This window comes from Benincasa hispida, chromosome 10 (genome assembly GCF_027475165.1).
Source record: "Benincasa hispida cultivar pf3 chromosome 10, pf3_genome.v1.1, whole genome shotgun sequence".
In the NCBI taxonomy this organism is placed as follows: Eukaryota; Viridiplantae; Streptophyta; class Magnoliopsida; order Cucurbitales; family Cucurbitaceae; genus Benincasa; species Benincasa hispida.
The window spans coordinates 48,403,864-48,427,613 of record NC_143487.1 but is presented as its reverse complement, the minus strand read 5'-3'; the positions used below and the strand labels follow the sequence as shown (position 1 = coordinate 48,427,613).

At 35.6% G+C, this 23,750-nt stretch overlaps 2 protein-coding genes across 4 annotated transcripts; both read left to right on the top strand.

Moving 5' to 3' along the window:
* The first annotated feature begins 299 nt into the window (after positions 1-299).
* Positions 300-7,717, top strand: XCT (XAP5 family protein). 2 transcript variants are annotated; one of them, XM_039046852.2, is made up of 12 exons: positions 300-642; positions 771-836; positions 924-988; positions 1,068-1,171; positions 1,404-1,482; positions 1,573-1,649; positions 1,745-1,806; positions 1,926-2,057; positions 2,142-2,195; positions 2,689-2,754; positions 7,065-7,139; positions 7,246-7,717. In XM_039046852.2, the coding sequence occupies exons 1-12, from the start codon at positions 472-474 to the stop codon at positions 7,294-7,296; spliced, it is 1,002 nt and encodes a 333-aa protein (XP_038902780.1). In that variant the 5' UTR covers positions 300-471; the 3' UTR covers positions 7,297-7,717. The 2 variants fall into 2 exon arrangements, with proteins under 2 accessions (XP_038902780.1, XP_038902779.1); XM_039046851.2 differs by having other exon boundaries at positions 302-642; positions 1,068-1,177.
* Positions 7,718-17,004: 9,287 nt separating this feature from the next.
* LOC120089186 (Translocon-associated protein (TRAP), alpha subunit) lies at positions 17,005-23,506 on the top strand. 2 transcript variants are annotated; one of them, XR_005485089.2, is made up of 10 exons: positions 17,005-17,315; positions 17,889-18,056; positions 18,149-18,199; positions 18,735-18,823; positions 21,106-21,183; positions 21,322-21,525; positions 22,411-22,482; positions 22,575-22,763; positions 23,094-23,195; positions 23,290-23,506. XR_005485089.2 is itself a non-coding variant. In XM_039046599.2 (8 exons), the coding sequence occupies exons 1-8, from the start codon at positions 17,249-17,251 to the stop codon at positions 22,623-22,625; spliced, it is 780 nt and encodes a 259-aa protein (XP_038902527.1). In that variant the 5' UTR covers positions 17,005-17,248; the 3' UTR covers positions 22,626-22,854. The 2 variants fall into 2 exon arrangements, 1 of the variants encoding a protein (XP_038902527.1); XM_039046599.2 differs by lacking the exons at positions 23,094-23,195; positions 23,290-23,506 and having other exon boundaries at positions 22,575-22,854.
* Positions 23,507-23,750: the final 244 nt, after the last annotated feature.

Here is a 23,750-nt window from a genome sequence, read left to right as displayed (position 1 = left end):
CTCAGTGTCCCAAAACCGTGTGTCACTTTTCATGTTGTCCATGTGTCTTGTAATTATTCATGCTTGGTGTCTATGTAAGTCCACATCCTACTTGTCACTTTGACTATAAAAGTGACATTTGGTCAATATTAAAATCATACACTCATTGTTAAGAAATCCACTTCAAATTTCACTAAAATTTTCATAATCCAAGTTTATATTTTTAGTTATTTTATTTTTAATTATATTATATTATAATTTCTTCATGTCCTCCTCAATTTCCTAACATCTCATAAATATAAAAATCTAAAAAAATATTCACACTTTTAAATATACACAAATCTAAAAAAGATACTCTTTTTCCTCCCTAAATCCTTTTTCACGCTCAGCCCACCCTTGCTCGCCCACCCTCTCCTCCGATCCATTGCGAAAGGCTACAGCTACTGGGGCTGTAACGCAGAGTCTATCGTATCGAAGAAAAACCAGAAGAAAATGTCGGGCATGGGAGATGGGTACGTGGGCACTGCCCAGGACGCTGTCAGGATTCGGAGACTCGAGAAGCAAAGAGAAGCCGAGCGCCGGAAAATCCAGGAGCTCAAGGCCAAGACAGCCTCTGCCAAAGGCCAGCCTGGTCTCCTTCAATTTGGCTCCAGTACCTCCGAGGTTCTTATTCGATTTCACTTGTATCATTCTTCCCATTTTTGAATCCATTGTACATGTTTTTCCAATTTCGATGATCTCGGTTTAAAACCTTGTCTGGATTTTTTTAATTTTTGTTCTTGGTGTTTCAGATTCTCGAGACAGCGTTCAAGAAGGAAACTGTTGGTTTGGTGACGAGAGAAGAGTATGTTGAGAAGGTAAAGAAAGAAATTATGATATAAGAGTTTTTTCCCTTTACTGCTAATAAAGTTATAAACAATTTGTTTTTGCTGATGTAACTGTAGAGGGTGAATATTCGAAACAAAATTGAAGAAGAGGAGAAGGAGAAACTTCAAAAGCTACAACAAGAGTAAGTTGTCTTATGGTCATCTTCTACTTGAAAAACTATCGCCGCCTTCCATTCATTGTTCTTATTTCCTTGTTTTCAGGGAAGAAGAACTCCAATTGCAGAAGCGGAGGAAAAGGAAAATAAGGGGGAACTCACGCTTGTCTTTTTCTGATGATTTTGAGAATGGAAGTGATGAGGATGATGGTAATAGTGAGTGGGTTTCTTGTTGTATCTGAATTAGTTGGTATTAATTTACTTTTATTTGCAATCAGCTATGATTAATTTACTTCATTTGAGTACGATGAGAATTATGTGGTATAAATCTTATGCTGTTTTAGTGTAATAGTTTGACGGAAATTGACTTCTCATGTCAATGCTAAGATGTTACTAGCCATGCTTACACTTGATAATCTAAGCTTGTGCTTATGCTTCATAGAAAATTTGGAACCAAAAAAGCTTGGTCGTGGTAAACTTGGCAAAGATCCTACAGTGGAGACTAGCTTTTTGCCTGATAGGTGTGGCATCTTTTCCTTGTCCTCCCTATATCTTTTATATTTTTTTGGGACTAATGTTTTAGCTTAGGGGGATTGAGGATTCTATTACAGTGAGCGAGAAGCTGAGGAGCAAGCTGAGCGTGAAAGGTTGAAGAGACAGTGGCTTCGGGAGCAGGAGCAAATTCGAAGTAATCTTCCATTTGGAACCTGTATAGATTTCATGGTGACATACTAGATGATACAATACTGAAAGAAATGACTAATTTCTTCCCTTGTATTGCAGATGAGCCTCTTGAAATCACTTACAGTTATTGGGATGGAGCCGGCCATAGGCGAGTCATGCAGGTTAGTATTGATTATCTTATTCTGGAACCATCCATTTTCTTCTCCCTTCCTCAGCTCTACTTTTAACCTTGTATACATTTTTTGTTTTCCTCTTTTAAATTCAACCTCGCATCATTTAGGCACGAAAAGGTGATACAATTGGAGAGTTTCTGAGGGCTGTACAGCAGCAACTTGCCCCTGAGTTTCGTGAAATTAGGACTACCTCAGTAGAGAATTTGCTATATGTGAAAGAGGATCTTATAATACCCCATGTAATATAACTTCAAAATTTTTTGGAATATTATATCGGTCTTTGCTGCTTGGTGACCATGCTGAGTATTTCTTGTATTGTGCAGCAACATAGCTTCTATGAGCTTATTGTGAACAAAGCTAGAGGCAAAAGTGGCCCAGTAAGCCTTCTTTTTGTAATTTTGGAAATTTGATTCTTCACAATTTTTTTTTGAACACTTGAACATAAGAAATGTGAACTCTTTATGTAAGTGCTAATGCACAAAGGGTTCACATTTTTTTTTTTTTATCTTCAAGTGTTTCAAGATGTAATAATTTAAGACTTTGTTATTTGCATGTGTCTGATTTAGATTTCAAGTGTATTCAACTCCATATTGAAGATTAGGGTTTAGAATTGGTGGACTTGTTTTTTTGTATTTCCTCATACATTCTTTCATATTTCTCAACAAAAATTCGGTTTCTTTTTAAAAATATATATATATTTTAATAATTTTGTTGAACTTTTATTTAGCTATCACTATCATGTTTTCATGTATGTAACACGAGTGACAAAAAGCCTATTACATCTTATAAACGCCCAACACCTTTCAAACTTCTGTCGTCTTAGTAAATTTGAGGGCACTTATTTTTAGCATTTTGTTTGATGATGCTCAGCTTTTCCACTTTGATGTACATGAGGATGTTCGGACAATTGCCGATGCAACAATAGAGAAGGATGAGGTATATTTTCAAGTTTATTTTATATGCATGCTTCTTGTGATTGATTGATAATGTAAGATCAGTGAAGTCGGTGGAAGTAGAGAGTATATTTGCATTCTCTAGTTACTCTTGTATATAAATTATTTGCATCTCAATATTGTTTAAATGCTTCAGCCCCTTGTTTGTGTTACAACGTTGTATCTTGTGAGCTAATTACAGTTTGATTTATTGAGCTAATCCTTCTATCCTAGTGAACGTACTTCTAGAATTTAGATGGCAGAGATCTTGTAACGCCCTAAGCCCAGGATTTGGACCAGGATTTGGAATCCGGATTCGGCACTTGATAGCCCTGGCATTCCATTGCATCCTTTGCGACTCGACTATGTCGTTCTTGCTTGTCTTGAAGGCTTCTAAGAGTGCAAGCTGTCCCCATAAACCAACCTAGGTCATTTCAACATGCTTTAAAACTAGTTTTTGTAGGAGGGTTAGAAAACAATCTATAATGGCATTGTTGATAGCCCATCAATCCATGTCTAGAATCGCATCAAAATCTTGCATATCTAAGATTACCTGAGTCACGTTTAACATGCGTTCAGCTATTACAGTCTGACATACTTTTAACTTTTTCATATGCATAAATTATACCTCTAGACGGAGTAGAAACTAACAATACATACTGTAACAATTCTATTTCTATACCAACATGCTTCATGAACACTAAGGATATAACGAATATGACGACCCAGAATCAAACAATACTAGGGCATAGTGTCCCAAAATAGGGAGTGTACCTGTCACTTGAACCTTTCGCCGAGTTGTATACACTTGGCCATGTTGTTGCTGTTGCCTGCTCGAATCCCTTTGACCAGAACCCGAGGACTGACTCTTATTACCTGATATGTTTCTGTTAGGACATTTATCAACTGTGTGTTCCTCCAGTTTGCACATTTATCGTCCCCATTGACGTTTTCTACAAGAGATACACATTGTTTGACTCCTCTCTACCATTTCGAGATTGTTGCTTATAGTGTCGTAACGACATGTCTGAATTTTGACTTTTTGGTTGAGGCTTAGAGTCTTCTTGTCTGCTTTCCTTTTCTAACCCAGGGTAGCCTACTCATGCTGCTGCATAGGTAGTCGGCTCAAAAGCTTGTACTATGCCTGGCATCCCATCCCATAGTCTCTAAACAAATATCCAGCCCTTTTTGCCTCTATGGACGCCAAATCAGGGGCGAATCAAGAAAACCTATTGAACTCCTCCTCACACTCCACGATCATGGCCCTTTGCTTCAAGTTCATAAATTCTGCCTGCTTATTGTATCCCATGTTGATAGAGAAGTACTTTTCATAAAACCGTTCCTTGAACTGGTTCCATGTCGCCTGTCCACCATTAGCACCTATCATTCTTTTTGCCGAACAGCACCAACGCTGGGCGTTTTCGATGAGTAAAAACATGGTACACTGAAGTTTTCGTAGGTGTTTTGCTTCGAGAGACGAGTCTTGCAAGTTGTGATTTTGGTTTTGAACTTGTGGCGTCTGGACCTGCGGGGGTGGTACTTGTTGTTACTGGGCATGTTGGGTTATTTGTTCTGCCACATTGTCTTTTATTTGTCCCATCACAACCTTTGTGACAACTTCTCCTATTGCCGTGACCATTGCAGTATACTCGACTTGGTCGATTGGGGGAACTTGTACCTGTAGAGACACTATTGAATTCTGGGTTTGACTTGTTCCAACTCTTTTCCACACTAACCTAGAGGGTCACTAGGCGACGGGGGATCCTCTGGTGCAGGAGGGTCCTAGACCTCTGGGTCCTGCACTCTCGCAAAGAGTTGGGACAAGAAATTGAACTTAGAATTCAATTGCGCCTCCGCAGGTATAGGTTCCCCCAACCGTCCTAGTCGAGTATACTGCAATGGCTGTGACTATATGAGAAGTTGTCACAGAGGTCAGAATGGGGCAAATAAAAGACATTGTGGCAGAACAAATAACCCAACATGTCCAGTCACAACAAGTACCCCTTCCGACAAGTCCAGACGCCACAAGTTCAGACCCAGAATCACAACTTGCAAGCTCGTCTCTCGAAGCAAAACACCTGAGAGATTTTAGAAAATATAACCCTCCTACATTCAATGGGTCACTGAAGGACCCTACTAAAATAGAATTGTGGTTGTCCTTCGTAGAAACCATTTTCCAATATATGAAGTGTCTCGAAGACCAAAAACTTATGCGTGCCATCTTTTTCTCATCGAAAACGCCCAACGTTGGTGGCGTTTGATAGAAAGAATGATAGGTGCTAGTGGTGGACAGACAATATGGGACTAGTTCATGGAATAGTTCTATGAAAAGTACTTCTCTACATATAAAAAACAGACATAATTTATGAATTTGAAGCAAAGGGCCATGACCATGGAGGAGTATGAGGAGAAGTTTGATAGGTTGTCTTGCTTTGTCTTGATTTGGTGTCCACAAAGACAAAAAGGGCCGAAAGATTTGTTCAGGACTACGGGATGGGGTATGGGGTATTGTACAAGCTTTTGAGTTGATTACTTATGCAGCAACATTCCGTGTGATAGCACAGGTAGGCTGCCCATCAGGGGTTGAGTTCTTGAAATCGTTGGTAGTAGAATCCATCTCGGGCTAGAAAGGAAAACAGATTAGAAGGCTCCTGAGCTTCAGCCAAAGAGTCAAAACTTAGACAGGTCGTTCTGATACTAAGCAACAATCTTCCTAATCCGGAATGGTATAGAGGAGTTTCGACTAGTGTGTAACAACTCTTGCGGAAGACGTCAATGGGGACGATGTTTGGTTGGCACTGGGACATGCTTTCATTGCAAACAGGAAGGGCACACGATTGATAAATGTCCTAATAGAAACATTTCAGGTAATAAGAGGCAGCTCTCAGATTCTAGTAAGAGGGATTCGAGCAGGCAACAATAGCAACATGGCCGAGTGTATACTACAACTCGGCGAGAGGTTGACAAGATAGACATAGTGGTGACAGGTACACTCCCTATTTTGGGACAGTATGCCCTCGTATCATTTGATCCTGGCTTGTCACATTCGTAAGGAGGATGTTTTTAGCCCTCCTACAAAAGCTAGTTTTAAATTCTGAGGGGTGAGGATTGAGGTCTTGCCTAAGGTAGTTTTAGCTATAAAAGCAATGAAGTTGGTTAAGCAAGGTGCTTGGGGTCTTTTGGTCAGTGTAGTTGATACTAGAGATCCTGAGGTCACCTTGTCACGAACCAGTGGTCAGGGAGCATCTAGATATTTTTCTAGAGGATCTTCCAGAGTTGCCACTGTATAGAGAAAGATTTTATGTTCGACTTAGAACCATACACCACTCCTATTTCTAAAGCTCCATATAAAATGACTCTAGCAGACTTGAAAGAGCTCAAGACCCAGTTGGAAGAGTTGCTTGACAAGGGTTTCATACATCCGAGTGTGTCACCTTAGGATGCACCAGTGTTGTTTGTAAAGAAGAAGGATGGATGACTCACTATGCCTCAAGAGTTGAACAAGGTAACCATTGAGGATAAGTACCCTCATCCTAGAATTGACGACTTGGTCGATCAGTTACAGGGAGCTATAGTTTTCTCCAAGATTGATCTTCGTTTAGGATACCATCAGTTGAGGATAAAAGACAGTGATATTCCTAAGACTGCATTTTGTTCTAGATATGAACATCAAGAGTTCATTGTAATGTCGTTCGGCTTGACAAATGCTTCTGCAATATTTATGGATATGAATAACAGAGTGTTCAAGGAGTTTCTGGACACTTTTGTAACAGTTTTTATCGATGACATCTTGGTTTATTCCAAGATAGAGGGAGAGCACAAGGAGCACCTACGAAAAGTCTTGGATACCTTGATGTCAAGTAGGTTATATGCTAAGTTTTCTTAAGTGCATCTTGGCCTAAAAAAATTCAGATATAACTCCAGATAATTTAAAATTTGGGATGTCATCTCCTAACTTATAGACTCTAAATTAGTTCAATGAAAATTTCAATATTTCATTGATGTGATGAAATATACTAGGAAAGGAAAAAAGATAGTGGATTATAAAAGAAACTGAAAACCCTGGGCCCTTGTGTGACCTATCAAATACGAAATATTACGAGCACTTGATAATATGCAGTTGCCTTTTATGTTATTTTTCCGCCCCGTTCTGTGGTTTGATCAGAAGTGTCCAACAAGAAGAATGAACTTGAGTCCTAAAATTTTCGTTAATACAGAACAGAAAAAGATGCCTGTTTACAAGTTATGGTCTGGGTTATACTGTTATTGTCATTTTATAAATTTATATTTATATATTTATTTATTTTCTTGCAGTCTCATGCCGGGAAAGTTGTTGAGAGGCACTGGTATGAGAAGAATAAACATATCTTTCCTGCTTCAAGATGGGAGGTGAGCTATCTTCTCTCTTTCTCTGCATGTTAGCTTGGTCATGCGATTATTCTCCTTGTGCAGTACCTCTGACATATACAGGTCCTTCTTTACCTATTTGTTGCAGATATATGATCCAACCAAGAAATGGGAGCGGTACACCATCCATGGGGATTGATTCAATGGCATATAGCAAAAGAAGTATGATTTATGCTCGAAATCCTCAGTTTTTTCTTACTGGTGTCTTCGCGTGCATGCCTAGATGTTAGAAATCTTGAAGGAATATGAATTTAACTGACAGGTTAAATTATGTAATGTTCCCTTGAGCATCCGTTTCCTTGCTCGTTGTGAATGGTTTGTGCTGTGTTATTTAAGCATTTAGCCTGTAGGATAGGATCGAGATATTATATTGTTCTACACTCTGGCTTTAGAAACTCGTTTAGGGTGGATGGAACTTCCAGTGATATTGATCGATTTGCTTCTCATTGAACTACAAACTATGTGAATTGTTATATATATATGTGTGTGTGTGACAAAAGACGGAACAACACATGTAATTACGTTAATGGATATGCAGATGACTGTTTTGTTCGATCGTATTGGAATGTGTTTAAATGGTGTTATTGATGCATTCGCCTATTTGTAAATGAAGCATTTGTGGGTGGGAGAAGAATTTAAATTGAAGCATTTGTTATTCAAGTATTTTGAGAAAGAAGTTATTTTAAATGGTTTTCCGGCACTAGTATTTTTGTTTCACAAATTTTAAATAAACTCTATGGGATGTTTTGGACAAGTGAGTGAAGTTGATTAATTGTGAGTAAATAGTTAATAAGTGATAGAGCTTGATGGTTTTTTAGTTCATGGCTAACTTATTCCTTGGGTCAAATAAGAATAGGAGTTAACAATTCTATTCTTCCCATTTATGAAGCACAGACACGTATCGGATACCGATACATCCCAGATACGTATCTGACACGTGATTTGTTGTATCTATACTTTCAAATACTTTTTAGATATGTATCTGACACGCGATTTGACGTATCTATTTTTATGCGTACTTTTTTTTAAGAAAAAAAAACAAGTAACTTATCTAATCTTTTCTAATATAAAATTAAGCAACCTATTTAAAAAGCTCACTACTCGAGTCCAAAACTAAAAGGAAAAAAAAAAAAAATAACGGACCAAACCCTATACTAGAATCATCAAATCTTCATCTTCACATTGGAATCCTCACAAAGTCCACCAAAATATAAATCATTTGGATATCTTCAACAATAAGTTCTTCATTTATCTTCATACTTCTCTCTCTAATCTTTTTCTTCTTCTTTACAATATGAGTTGCTTTTCTATTGTATTTTATTAACTATTGTACTTTAACATCTTATATATTGCTTTTTTTGTATTGTACTTCAGTGTTTGTATTCTATTTTGTGCTATTGTTATTAACTTGTATGCTAAATTTATCTATATCCTAGATTTTTTTAAAGAAAAAAATGTATCTTCAATGTATCAGTATCCTTGTTTTTTTTAGAAATATATATATAAAAAGAATATATAAAAAAATGACGCATTTTTAGACGTATCCGTATCTTAAGTTTTTAGAAATTGACGAATTGTCATATTTAATCGTATCCGTATCATGTAGCTGTATCTGTATCTGTGCTCCATAGCTTCCCACACTATGTGTCAAACATGTCTTAAAAGATTTGTAAAAAAAATAAGTTACTTCATCTCTTTGTATTTTAAAAAGAAACAAATATTCATATAACTTACACAAGATAAATTGAGGTGATGTATGTGTGCATACGACATGTCTCTTAGAGGGTGTTCGGCTCACCAACATGTGTTGAGTTGAGTTGGTATAATATATGAATATACCAACTCATTGTTTGGCCCACCAACTTTAAATGTTGGTGGAGTTGAGTTGATATATTTTATCAACTTACCCCAACTCATCCCAACTCTCCTTTCTTCCCATGTTTTTAGTGGTTTCATTGATCAGCCACTGTCATATTCTGACTAACTTCGGGCTCAGATAACTACCTTTGTTGACAACTCTAGGTTCCAACAACCACCTCTGATGACAATTCCGACGACCATCTTTGATGACAGTTTTGGCGACCAACTTCGACAACCAATTCTTGCCTTCGAAAACCACCTCCGGTGACCCAACTCCGACAACCACCTTCGTGCTACCAACTCCGACGATCAATTGACTTTGACAACAAACTCCGATGACCAACTTCGACAATCACCTTCGTGGCCTTTGATAACCACCTCCGACTACAAACTTCGATGAAAACCACTTTCGATGATCACCTTGAGCGAGCAACTCTGACGACCAACTTGAGGTTTCGACAACCACCTTCGAAAACAAACTCCGACAATCAACTCTAATATCACCTTCATGCGACTAACTTTGGGCTCTGATAGTCATTTTCGACTACAATCTCCAGCGAAAATCATCTTCGACGATCAACTTCGACGACCACTTTTGCTTGACCAACTCAGAGATTCGAAAACCACATCTGATGAAAAACTTTGACCGTCAGCATTTTGTACTCTCTCGATAGCTTCTCTCGTTCACTTCAAGCCTTTGGTGTAATGACCAACTTCAGGCTTCGACAACCACCTCTGACTACAAACTCCAACAAAAATCATTTTCGATAATCAACTTCGACAACCATCTCCGACTACTATAAGACTGATGACTGTTAAAAGTATGTTGTAGGGTTGTTGATTATATAAAAAAAAAAATATTATTTTTTCTATATTAAATGCAATATTTATACATAATGAATTCACATATCAAATAAGTGTTAACAATATTTAGACAAAAGGTATGTATGTAGTTGAAAAATATGTAAAATATAACCAAAAAAAAAAACATAAAATGAAAAAAAATTTCCTAGCTGTTATTCATACGGGAGATTTAATTAAGAAAATTCATGACAGTAAAAATATAGAGCAACAATAAGAAGAAGATAACAATGGAATTTATGGAGAAAAATTAGCTAGAATCAAAAGTTTTGATTTCGCTTTAGTTACTCGTTTTATTGAACCATATTTCTATAAGAAATATAATGGGTTAATTGTTGTTTATTACCCAAAAAAGAAAAAAAAAAAAGAAAGAAAAGATTTAAAAATTAAAAGAAAGAAAAATTGTAGTCCATATTTTATTCAAACAAAGATGAGTAGAATTATTAAATAAAAAAGTTTCAAAACAAAAATAGTAATCATAAAAGCATATTATTTAGAGTTCAAAACTGCATCAGATACTCAAATATATGAACTCAACTCTGCACTCCAAAACAGACCTATGAACTCTAAATATTTTATTTCAATTTAGCACCCCAAACAGCCCCTTATAGTTTACAGATGCCTCGTTCGTGGATATCGAAGATCTTTTTTTTTTCTTCAATATAAATAGTAAAATGTATAATTTAAAATAGTCTGTTCATAGGGTGATGCATGGATATGAAAGAGGGTGATGCATGACAAAATACTTTTAGAAGCCTTTCAACTCAAACTTAGTTTTGGAACGTACTAGCCCGAGCACAGTCGATACCTCTAGATGGCAACATCTCCCACTTGATTTCTTCAAGTTCAATACTAATGCAGTGAAGATCGAGGACAAGGCAATGCTTGCAACGAAAGGTATACATAACTTTATTAGACCAATGGAATTAGTTGAGACATCAATTGATTTAGCTATATGTGGGACTTTATTATTTTTGGTTGAGATAGCCTTTTTGATTATTCAGAGGCTTCTTCTCTTATAAACTTTATTCATGTTATGTCGGAAAAGCATAATTAAGGTTTTATTTGGGGGTTTATCCACATTTTGAGTGAGATACTGATATAGTTTCCACATATCTTGCCACTCATACAAGATGATGCCTTGTTGGACCATCCACTCTGAGTTCATGAGATCATAGTAGTGAACTATCTTTCTCTAGATATTTAATTTTATTTTCTTGCCATAGAGAAAGAAACATCCGGATGATAGCTATAATTGAATAAATTATTAAAAACAAAAGCTGTTTTTAAATATAGAAAACTGTCGAAAATATTTTCAAATATAATAAAATAATAATGATAAGACATTGATAGATGGTAGTAGTCTATCAAGGTCTATCAATATCAGTAACTAATAGACATTTACATTTTCTTATATTTGAAAATATCTCTAGTAATTTTGCCACTTAAAACCGCTACCCTAAAACAATAAGCAATTTTACTATTTTTATAGCTATTAACACTTATTTATTTATTTTGTTAGTTCAATCACGTGAAAGATAATTCAAATTTCTACCTTTTTTATTGTTGAGGAAAAAAATATATTCACCTCGACAATTTTTATACCTACAAAGTTGCGATATAATTTTGGTTTCGTTTGATAACCATATTTAATTATTGGTTCTTAGTTTTTGAAAACATTTTCAACCCTCTAAAATTTCTTGGATTGTTATTTACTTTCTATCAATGTTTTAAAAAACTAAATTAAGTTTTGAAAACTATAGAAAATAAATTTTAAAAATTTGTTTTCGTTTTTAGAATTTAGCTCTTTTACTTGATAAATATGAACATTATAGGAAAAAAATTAGAAGAGAATAGGCTTAATTTAAAAAAAAGAACTAAATAAAAAATGAAATGGTTACAAATTAGGAAGCACAAATACTTTTACTTGTGCAGGGAATCAGTATTGAATACGTACTTGATATGGATATATCTAGATACATGCCCGATTCGTAATTTGAAGTATCTTTTTTTTTAAAAAAAAAAAAAAAAAATTAGATATGCGTATCTGATATGTGAAAGGGATACACTGGATCTTTTTTCTTCAAATTTAAGTTCAACCACTCGAAAAAAACCCAATCCACAACTTATTTTATTTAAAAGTCTACTTAAACCTAGCGATTCAAAACAAAATAAATTAATAAAAACAAAAAAGGTAAAAGAAAAAACTTTAATGGTAATTAAATCTTATTTTTTCTCTCTCTCTCATTATCTAAATCATGATGCAGACCCCCTACCCTTCATCCACAACTTCATTCCCTGTCTTTAGTTGTTCAACCACCATTTCACGCCTTGGAATTTTTTTTCACTTCTTAAATCTACTTTAATCTAATTTAATATATACATATATGTTTTTTTTAATTATTTCTAAAAGTTGCTATATAATTTAATTGATCTGAAGATTTAGTTGGTTAAATATATTGAAATTATTATTATGAAAATAACTAGGCAATTTACTACAGGGTTAAAATTGGCTGAGATGTGGGATTTGACCTGAGAACCTAAGATTGGGGTCCGTCGAATGAATGATCTAAAAAATAAACGAAAAATGTGAAATGACCCATTTTTTAAAAAAATGTCGAATGACCCTTTGCTGATGTCAAATTCGGGTGAAATTACCAAAGTATATTCACATGCACGTGGAAAAGTAGTCTCGCTCGCTCATCTCGCTCTCTCTTCTTTTTTTCACTCACAAATCATTATATCTCTCGCTCTAGCTCATTTTGCTCTCTCTTCTTTTTTTTTTCACTCACAATTTACTGTGTCTCTTGCTCCAGCTCGTCTCGCTTTCTCTTCGTTTCATCACTCACAAAATCACTCATTTATCTCGTCTCTTGCTCACTAAAGTTTGTCGCATCAAAGCTATTCACATGGACTCGTTGTGCCGGAGAAGAGGAAGACGTACAAAGGAGAAGAAGCTGGAGAAGAAGAAGACGAGGTGCAGAAGAAAATTTCTCGCACCAGAGAAAAATAGGAAAAAGAAAAAAGACGGACAATAATGTTGATGGAGTTTACATTTAACAAACGGGAGTAATTAAGGATCTAAACACTCTAACTACATCAATATTTAATTAGCATGCATGTTCAGAGTTTTAGCATATTAGGGTTTCAAGTGAATACCTTTGATGATTCTCCCAAATTGACTGGATTCACCTCGAGTTTCTTCTTCAATCTCTATAGTAGACCACCACAAGTATCTTTTCTACTAATCTCAGACCTTAGATTGAGGTGTGGTCTTCAAATTGAGGGGAATTTGAAGTGGTTTTGAGAGTTGAGATTCAGAGGAAAAACTGATTTTTCTTTTTTTGATTTTCAGATTGCATACTCATACAATCTGATCTATTAACTTCATTATATAGAAGAAGATCATGCACTGAGACTAAACATGAAGTAGCCACTTCATATTCCATTCAACTTAGTGGCTTGAGGTATTATTCAAAGTGGAATAAGTAGGATTATCTCACTTTCATCGATTTCCAATTTTTCCAATTTCAATAAATTAACTTATTTAAAATTGAATATAAATCTAAAAAACAATTAATCCAATTTTATAATTTTGATTTATAAAAATTAAAAATTTAATAATTATTAAATTGGAAAATTAATTAAACTAATGTAATTAATTTATTTTAATATCAAATATTAATGCCAACGAACTTGGCTGACACTCTTGTCATGTCCAAGTCTTACTGAGCCCTCATACCCAAAAAGCAACCAACTCGATAAGCCAACATATTCGACACATAGTTGCTCTGAGCGTATGCAAGCATCGACCCGCATAGCATCATCCGACAATTTAGGCAACCCAATGTCCGCCCCTGTCAAATCTAGTCTAGGGGGAGAACTGGAAGAGAGAAGGAAAAAGAGCAAAGGATTTACTTCTCTTTACCTTTCTCGTCCCTACCTTAGTCCTTTGCTGGCTTGAATTAATTCCATCTCTTTTTTTCTTTGTTTGCAAGAATGACTCAGAGGACGACCCACCGGTAGACCTAGACTCGAACGGATAGAATCGTACTACCGCTGCTGATGGTCGTTCCTTTTCATGCTGGAGCAAGAATTAGCATGAAAGTCGATCTATTATGACCAGCGCGGTTGTTCGTATTTCATTTTCTTCTTCCAAGTGAAGCCCTTCTTAATATAACACCTCATTAACTATTTAAATCATATTTAAATATTGTCAACTCTCTAAAACAAAAACGTTAAATTTAAAAATTAAACATAGATTATATTTAATATAATAATCCAAACCTTAAACCTATAGATCACGAGCTCCAACGATTTAAGATTAATTGGCTAAACTCTTTAAACCGAATTAATCAATATTTAACTACCGAGACATACCCCTATAGCTCAGTAGTTGCACCCTCCTCACGATAGATATATTTCCGTCCACTTGATTTAACCATAATTAGTGAGTCAATCATTCACAGGTCGTTCGTATTTACAGCTAGGTCAAAATTACCATTTTACCCCTGTAATACATTTTCTCCTTAAGTCTCAACTGATCCTCTAATGAATAATTGGTTTATGGTCCTACCAATAAACCGAATCCCTCTCAGCCACGAGAAGGCTGACCCGTTTATTCAAGACCAGGAGTTAGTACTTAAGGGAACAACTTATCTGCTAACCCTAAAATGGGTAGGAGTGAGTTTCATTTTGCAGAACTATGCCCCCAACTATCTATCCAGTCTTGCCCCTAAAATGAAAGATTTATTGAGTGGTGATGTTGAACCACTCTCACCTATACAGATTAAAGGATAATCTCGAATAAATAGGAGTCCACAATTAGCTCAGGATTTAGATCGAGTTACCTTAGGTCATCGAATTGAAATAATCAGTTTTAATAATAAACAATGTTATAAAGAAAAGTGTCTATTTCGTGGTCCAGTCTTATGCAAACATCTTTTGTATAGTATGCCCCCATTCACATGTCTCTACATGAACGATTTGGGATCACATCAATCAATATACAAAGTGGGCTGCATCCATAGTGTCCCCAGGATTAGGTACCTAACTTTATCCATATACTTATAAACATTTTTTATAACGACCCTAGTTTTCTACAACATTCTAGGACGCTAGTTCATGCATGCATAGACTCAATCGTACAATATCTTTTAAATCACCAAATTAAAGAGCCAAAAATTTTATTTAATAATGCTCAAACGAGCAAGGATGGGAAATCATAATTAAATAATAATAAATAAACTAAAGCAAAATAAAATAAAATAATTTACCAGTTGGGGTACCCCTTATTTCTACTAAAACAAATGTTTGAAATTAAATAGTCAAATAATAAAATTGAGATATTTTGCATAATAGTGAAAGACGCCTAACTCCTAACCCATATCTCACAACATAATGCTATATGCGGAAGCAGTGAATCGTCCTAATGGCCAGGTCACGGATCTCTCTTGTCATGCACCAGTCTGCCATTACTCTTACCTGAAAAGGGAGAGAAAAGGGTGAGTATTAAAATATACTCAGTAAGTGGCCCACTACTGGGCCCACTCAGTGACCTATTAATTTATCAATTGGACCAAAAATGCACAAAGACATCATGAACATAGGCATAGACATAGGCATAAGGGGCGAACCCGAAGGCATGTTTTCATAAGTAGTGACACAAATGTCACAGCATAATTACAAGTGGTGATCCCAAAAAGGACACCGTAATAAGCATAGGGTGTGGCCCGAAGGCTCACACATGCGATGTGCATGGCCCAATGGTACACTAACAGTCACTAAAATCTCATATGGACATAAGCTTACAAACATCCAGTACATAATTAAACATAAGCATACAATCAAGGCCATGACTCAACATCAAACTTTAGCACCGTTACCCATACATCAATCAACTGTTTCACAGACTACTCATAACTCATACATCAGTACTTACTTATAACTCATACTCATACATCAGTACTTACTCATAACTCATACATCAGTACTCAAACATCAGGCCTTAACACATTATATCCATGCTTCAACCTTATCACAGTATCCCTTTAATCCCGCACTCAAAGGTAGGGCATTTCCCATTTTTATAGGAACTTCTGGAATGAAGAAAAGAAGAGAGGAGGAAAGTGATTCACTGGTAACACATTATATCCATGCTTCAACCTTATCACAGTATCCCTTTAATCCTTACACCCAATTCATCACAATAAGAATACTTCAAATTCAACACATAAAACTCAACACAAAACCTATAGCAGACTTCATCACAGTTTCACATATGACATAAAAATATTCCTCAGTAGGCCTAACAACATCCTAGGGCAAACAACAATAAACCACTTACCTCAAGATAACTCACTGCCCAAAACAAGACCCTACTCCGCTCGAAGACTTCCTTTACCGACACACGCTCCTGAAACCAATTGCAAAATCCATGGGTGAATGTTAGCTTAGGTCCAAGAACCCCCAAATGACAATGGGCTGCCAACAAAACAAAGAAAACAACTTATCCCTAACAGACCACTCGACCGGACTATCGCGAACCGACCGTTACCAGCGCTGATGACAAATGGCGGACAGAGAACGACGTTGGAAGGGAAAAACTTCGGCGCGGCTGGAACCCACGGTCGACGGCGGCGCAGTTGACGGCAAAGATGATTGCATTGGGAGGCCCACAATCGAGCGGCTGGAGGAGGAAGAAGAAGAAGAAAAGAAAAAGAAATTCTCTCTCTTTTTTTTTTTTTTTTCTTTTTACACACAACCCAAGACTCCCCTTTTTAAAATCCTAACTCTTTATTCTCAAAATAGCCAACAATTTCCCTTCTTTTTTGTTCTTTCTTTTTCCTTTCTTTTTTTTTTTAAAACTTTGGAGCGTTACATTTTTGGCTATATACTTAAACTTGATCATCTTTTATATCTCTACATAAAGTTTAAGTATTTATATTATAGTCATAAGTTAGTCTATTGGATTTAGTAATGAATACAATTCAATAACATCTTTATTAAAAGAAATCTCAATAATATATTTATTGTGAATAGAATATGTTTAAAGTTTACCATATGCCACTTATAGGATATTCCAAAGTTTAGCGAGTTTTAAGACATTTCCAACTAATGTAATTTCACGTGATCATGACAAGATCTAGGACGTTTCAACAAATGTAACCTCATGTGGTCACAAAGCAAATGAGCATTTGACATTTTTTTCAAAAACTATATCATTTGCTATTTAAGACCTTTAAAAGGGGTCTTTCGAGCCATTAATCCCTGAGATTGGCTCGGCGTGGCGTTGAAATCCACGCGTTGCTCACCGATTTTCTTCCTCACGAAACTCACTCAGGCTACGGCAGTCTTCGGAGCTCTCAATCATGGCGTCGAAGGTCTTCAGGATTTTCTTTCTTACGCTCCTTCTCCTTGCGTCGCCTTTTCTCCAAGGTTTTGCTTGCTTAATTCTATATCCCTAAATTTCTGCTTGGACCTGCATATGTTTAAACTGTTGGCTCTAGATTTAATCGAATTTTGATCTCGCTTGCACGGTTACAGTTTCAATTCTCCATTTCATTGAGATCCGGGTCCATTTATGCATTTCTCTCTGGTTCTATTGCATTTGGTGCTAGAGCTTTTTCGATTTTCTATTGGATCTTGTGCGCGTTTGATTTGCTAATTTTCAGCTATAATCTTCGCGGTGATTTTTTTCTTCAACATTTATATGCTGTGTTCGATAGCCTTTCTGTGGCTCTTCGACTCTCTTATACTTGATTTTAGTTTAAACGAATTGCTTGGGCAGCGTTTTTAGCGTATCCATGTCAACTATATAAATTAAGCTCGATATTTGGGTTCGTTGAACGGACTTTGATTCGCGCGTTTCTAACGTTTTCGTTCTGGTTAATAGCTGGCTTTAGGTTGTTCTTCTGTTAAAGTTGTTATCCATCTTCCGCGATATGATGACTCTGTATACTTCAATTCTTCCTTTGTTTTTATGTATTTTCGTTTCTTTTCCTTCTTAAGTTGTTAGATGTCAATCGGATGCGGACGTGGAATCTGAAGATGCTGCCGTTGATGATGCCACTGACTTGGGGATTGTTGGGGAGGATGAACTAGATTTTGGTGATGGGAGTTTCAGCGCTGCTCCAGGGGTTGATACAGTGTGTGTTTTCCCCAAAAATAGTGCACGTTGTGAGTATTCTATTTAAGTTGAACAGAAATATATTCTTTTAAATATGATGTAAAAAAGTAGTGTAACTAATTTATAACTTCTCCAAATGCAGTAGTGGTGGCCGGAGAAGAGACTGAACTATTAGCAGGAATAAAAAATAATGGTAATTGACCCTTACCTATCAATTACAAGTGTTATATTGTCGTTATTTTTGTATAATCAGCAACCGTCGGCAGTCTTATATTTCATTTGGTGTCTTAAGTGGCTTTAATTTTAGTTTAGACTTAAGTATTGCTATCTTGTCTTCTCACGGGGAATGCACCATTTTCAGTTTGAGTTTCTTGATTCTTCCCGTTTTTCCAATTTGTGCATTGTATAATTATTTTTTTTAATCTCTGTTTTCTTCATGTAGTAATACCTTTTTTCGTTATAGTTTTTTATTTGTAATTGTGAGGGTTACTAGGGCTCAAGTGCACAAAAAACAGTGAGGGCGCCCTTATCGGATACCTCAAGCTGGGGTTTGAAAACTTTATCTTGAAAGGATTGCTTGAAGTTTTCCCATATATTTTCAATGATGGAGTTTCCTGCTGTTATATCTTTTCTATTTTTTATTTTATTCATTACTTTTTTCCCTTTTTCAATTGATGCGAGTTGTCTGTTGTGTTTCTTACTTCATTTCTTTTGGTAAAAAAAAACAGGGGATTCTAGCTTGAATGTCATTGCAATAAAGGCCAGTGTCCATTACACTTTCGATCACCGGTTACTGATTCAAAATCTTACTGCACAGGTATGTGGCTGCATGGTTAATGTATACAAGGTCTTTTTCCCCCATCATTTCATTGCATAACTTATATCCTGTCTGCCATATGCAAGCATAATTTTATGCCAAGAAAATTCCAGAACTTTTACTCACTGGGTTCAAGTATTCATGATGTAGCATGATTGACCTATTATGTAATTTATATATTAGGGGGATGAATTCTTGATTAAGTTAAAGCTGTGAGATATGATTTAAATTCCGCAAGGAGCCCTTTTCTTAGCTCTAGGAGGTTGGTCCTGCTTTAGCTTATTACTATCAGGGTCCGTAATATAAATCACCTTTCTCGAGCTCTGAAGCCTAGGAGGAGATGTTGTTGCTGTTTGACCTATTAAAATTTAGTATACAGTAACAGTAATCAGTCACACATAGATTCCATACAAAAAACAGCTACCAGATAAATCACAAAGAAATGTACATTGTACAGTCTAAAGACTAGGGAAGGGGAAACCCAGCCTCCAAAAGACTACAATAAGGCACTACAATCGAGGCTGATAAAAAAACTATTATAATTACAAAAGTTGTTGTGTAGCTGGCTGTACATCTTTTTTATCAGCGAACATATTTTTGTTCTTAAAAAAAAAAAAAATCAATACGTTGAAAATACTCAATCAAGATTGAAGGAATTCAACCAGATTTACCATCTTGAATGAAATGGTAAAATGGGCAACGAACAAAAAAAGCAATGAAGGTCCTACTGCACGCTCATGATAAACAACTCTACTATTTCGTTAGGAACTTGGAGGCTTTTTTCTGCAACAACTTTTCTTTAATCTTCCTAGGAGCTAACAACTTTATGAACTTTTTGAACTTTTGGGAAAATCTTGGGTTAAAGATCAAGTCTATGGCAGAGTAGAGGCCACATTGGTAAGGCTAACCAGAAAATATTTACATTAAAATGGCCCTAGCTCTCAAGGGGCCGAGGCCTTTAAGTAGAGACGTGTTAGAAACCACCTCAACTTTGTTTAAGTGGCTGGATAAGTAGGGTAGACCTGAGACACCATATAATTTACGTTACTGCATTAGCAAAAGTTTCAAGAAGGCTGTTGACTCTCCAGACCAATTCCTTTGGAAAGAAGTAAGAACAATGTAGGTTGTTTGAAGTTAAATTTGTTTCTTCTAATTCTTTTTGGTCTTCTATTCAGCATACAATCTCTTGGTGCTGCACTAATTACACCAAATTCTTTTGTAATTGTTGTCTTTTAATGATTATTAGCAATTGGAAGACTCTCCTTCATTAGCTCTTTGGAAGGGTCCTCTCAACTCCTTGCCCTTAGGGTTTTTTTTTTTTTTTTTTTTTTGGGGGGGGGGGGGGGTGTATACATACCGTTTCTATAAAAAAAAAGAAATCTTGTGACATTTGGGATCTTTAAGAAATTGTATGTGTTTCCTTTTCTTTTTTCTTTTTCCTTGCTAAGAAATAGACAGTCGTCAGACTTTGAGAAGTATCTGAAAAGGATGTAATAAGACCAAAGTGTTACAAACTATGCATTGTTAAGATACTGGATTCTTAATGATTGGTTCGTTGTTGCTGGATTCTTTTCTGAAATCCTTTCTATGTAGAGAAATAGGAGAAATTTTATAGGAGAGTGGTAGAGAAATCTTGGAATTCAAAGATATAGATCTCTATTTGGCTCTTGTACTTCTTTTAATAGCTTATTTTGTGATTATGAGCTTTCCATGATTTGTGCTAATTGGGAAAGTAGTAATTCAGCCTTATTTAGTGAAAAGCTAATTTCTTACATAAAATTGCTGTGTTTCTGTTTTGAGTCTTTACTTATTCTTGGATGGATATTTTTTCCCCTTTTCGGTAAACACTTGTCTTTTGTTATTTGTACAAGTTGGAGAACCATTTTGGAACTCCTATTGGTTGTTGGGGGCATCCACTCTCTTCTTATTTTTTTTGATACTGAAAGGTTTCTTATAAGAAACGTTGTTGTGTTGTTGTATCACTTCCATATCAATATTTTATATTTTAGTTCATGAAATTCTATTGTAGTTTTGGCTGTCCTCCTTGGTGTCGATAATCATTCCATAAGTGAGATTTTATCTCACTGTATTTTTGAAATTTTCTAGTTCTTTTTTCGCACATAACTTCAGTTCTTTATGCTCAAAAGAGTAGATAAGTAATGTCTTGTTTCTCTTTTTCTAAGAATTTCTCATGTGCCTGTATGTACATATTACTCGCTACTGCATTTTGCATCTAGTTGATTCCCTTCTGTTATTTATTTATGTTTATGTTTTGGTTCCAGGCTTTTAACAATGGATCAGTACCAGCATCGTCACAAGCAACTTTCCCCTACCTTTTTGCTGTCAGCAAATATCTTCAGGTTTTTGTGTTGATGTGAAGTCCTCTATATTGAAATTAAATTTATTGTTATCTAGATTCTCTCTCCTTTACCTTGCTTTTCGACTGTAAGTATAAGAATGCATAAATGGATAAAAAGACATTGTTTCTCTTTATACAGTCCGGAAATTTTGATCTCGTTGGAACCATTATCTATGAAATAGATCAGCATCCATATCAAAGTACCTTCTTCAATGGTACCATTGAAGTTGCTGAAGCTGGTGGTTTTCTCAGCATTGAATCCGTATTTCTAGTTACCCTTGGAATTGCACTTATCGTGCTGCTTGGTTTATGGATTCATGGTCAAATACAGAATCTTTCCAAGGTATGCAAGCCTGCTAAAACTGGATTTTTTGATGACTTGTTTTTTGTTTTCAAGCGGCAAATGCTAAATATCAGTGCTTCGAAGAATCTATGCAGCATTCCTGTGGGTGAATTATGTGTAACCACACAAAAAATAACTAGCAGATGTGTTCAGTAAATCTTATTATGCAATATGTTGATAGACTTTTCCCTTGGTTCAGGGGTCGATTTCTTATCACCCTTTTTTGTATTTTTTTAATCGATGAAGTTTTCTTAGTTTCCTATCAAAAGACCAGGTACATTTTGCGCAGTAGGGATTTTGATGTGTGTTAAGTTCTGTTAATGGGCTATTGTTTTGGTTTGGTTTGGTTTTGTTTTTCTCTCTTAATAAATGAAATGACATTTGCACTAAAAATGATTGCAAATATTTTTTCTGGGAAAGAAATTGCATTTGTTTTGTGGTTAATGTACAAAATAATTTTTGAGAAGGAATAATGACTTTCAAAATATCATTGTATCACACCTACTGGTTTCAGCAAGACTGGTCGTGATTCTTGTACTTATGGCTTTTAATTTGTTTTAGTTCCTTGATTAATTCTAATTTCACTCTCTTTTAATTGTTATAGGTCGTGAGGACTTCTTATCTTCACTCCCTTTGTAATTATTCTCTCACTGGTGAAAATGATCTCTTATAAAGAAAATAGAAACGAGGACTCTTTTGTTTTTCCTTTTTAAAGTAACATCGTATATTTCTTTCTTATTGGTAATTAGATTGGCATCCTGAGTTTCTTACACTCTCATGATCATGAATTGATGGCTATTGAATGTTTTGTTGCGTCAACATTAAACACACACCCACATCCATATTAAGCAGTCTTATAATACCTTTTTTTCCCTTTAATTTTAGAAAACGAAGAGGGCTCCTAAGGTTGAAGTCGGAACCAAGACCTCAGATGCATCATTGGACGAATGGCTTGAGGTAAGTTCATTGGCCTGTAATTAAATATGATCAAAATTTGAAGTCGTTTCGTCTTCCGTACTGACTGAGATTGTCTCTCATTGATAATGCAGGGTACTGCATATTCTCGGTCATCGTCAAACAAATCAAAGAAAAAGAAGTAGATCACATTTTTTCTGCCTTTGCGCTTGACACGTACCAGATACGCAGTCTCTTGTAACTCACACTTGAGCATTTGAATTGTTTAAGAGGCGCATCTTCATCAGTTTTTGGAAAATAGGCCAGTTTAGACTTTTGAAGAAGTTGAGTTATTTCAAATTTGAACTGACGCATACATGAGTAGATGATAGAGATCTTTTAATTTAATCCAAATTTTCTACCATTTACTTTTTATTCCGAAGTTACTTTTTGGTTGATAGCTTTTTCCCATTCCTTCTATAGATTCCACTCATTTGGAAAGTATTTTTAATCTCAGCTAACCTAAGCATAGTTCAATTGTTATAACACTCTCAACCAATGCATACATGAATAGAGAAAACAAAGATCTTTTAATTTAATCCGAAATTTTGACCATGTACTTTTTTTTTTGAAGTTACTTTTTGATGGATAACATTTTTTCGTTTCTTCTATAGATTCCATCCGTATAAATACCATTCATTTTGAATCAAGTGTTTTTACGCTTAGCTAACTTGAGCACAATTCAACCGGTTTAAGAGACACACTTTCAACGAGAGGTCAAAGTTTATTTTCCTCCCAAATTGTTATACTAAAAAAAAAAAGCAAAGAAAAAGTGTTGTTATGCTCATTATAGGCTCTCTGATAATTCAGGAAACAAACACCAGCGAGATGCACGTGAAGCGGTTGGTTTGTAGCATAGCTAGACGTTTAAGTCAAATGCCAAATACGGTTGTGATTCTTGAATTGGACTCCCTTTTGATTATGTTATTGAATATATCTTTAATTGTTGAACTTGAAACGCCTAAAGCGTAGCATGTTTGGTTTGACCTTTGTTGTAGCTGTTATTAGTTTTGCTACTTTATCCCTCTGTTTCCGGTGTTACTTTTAATTTGCTTGAGCTGTCATCAAATCATATGAAACCAATTATGCATTTGCAGGTACGTCGGTTGTGCTGTTACTACCATTATTTTATTTGTTTATTTTTATGGGTGGGAGTGGTTATAGGGTTTTTCAGGTTAATTTTTTCCATGAACACTTATGGTTTCATTTGCTTCACGTTTCTTGGTTGGTTGTTTTTCAAAATTTAGACCACCAATCTGTCAAACATGGCA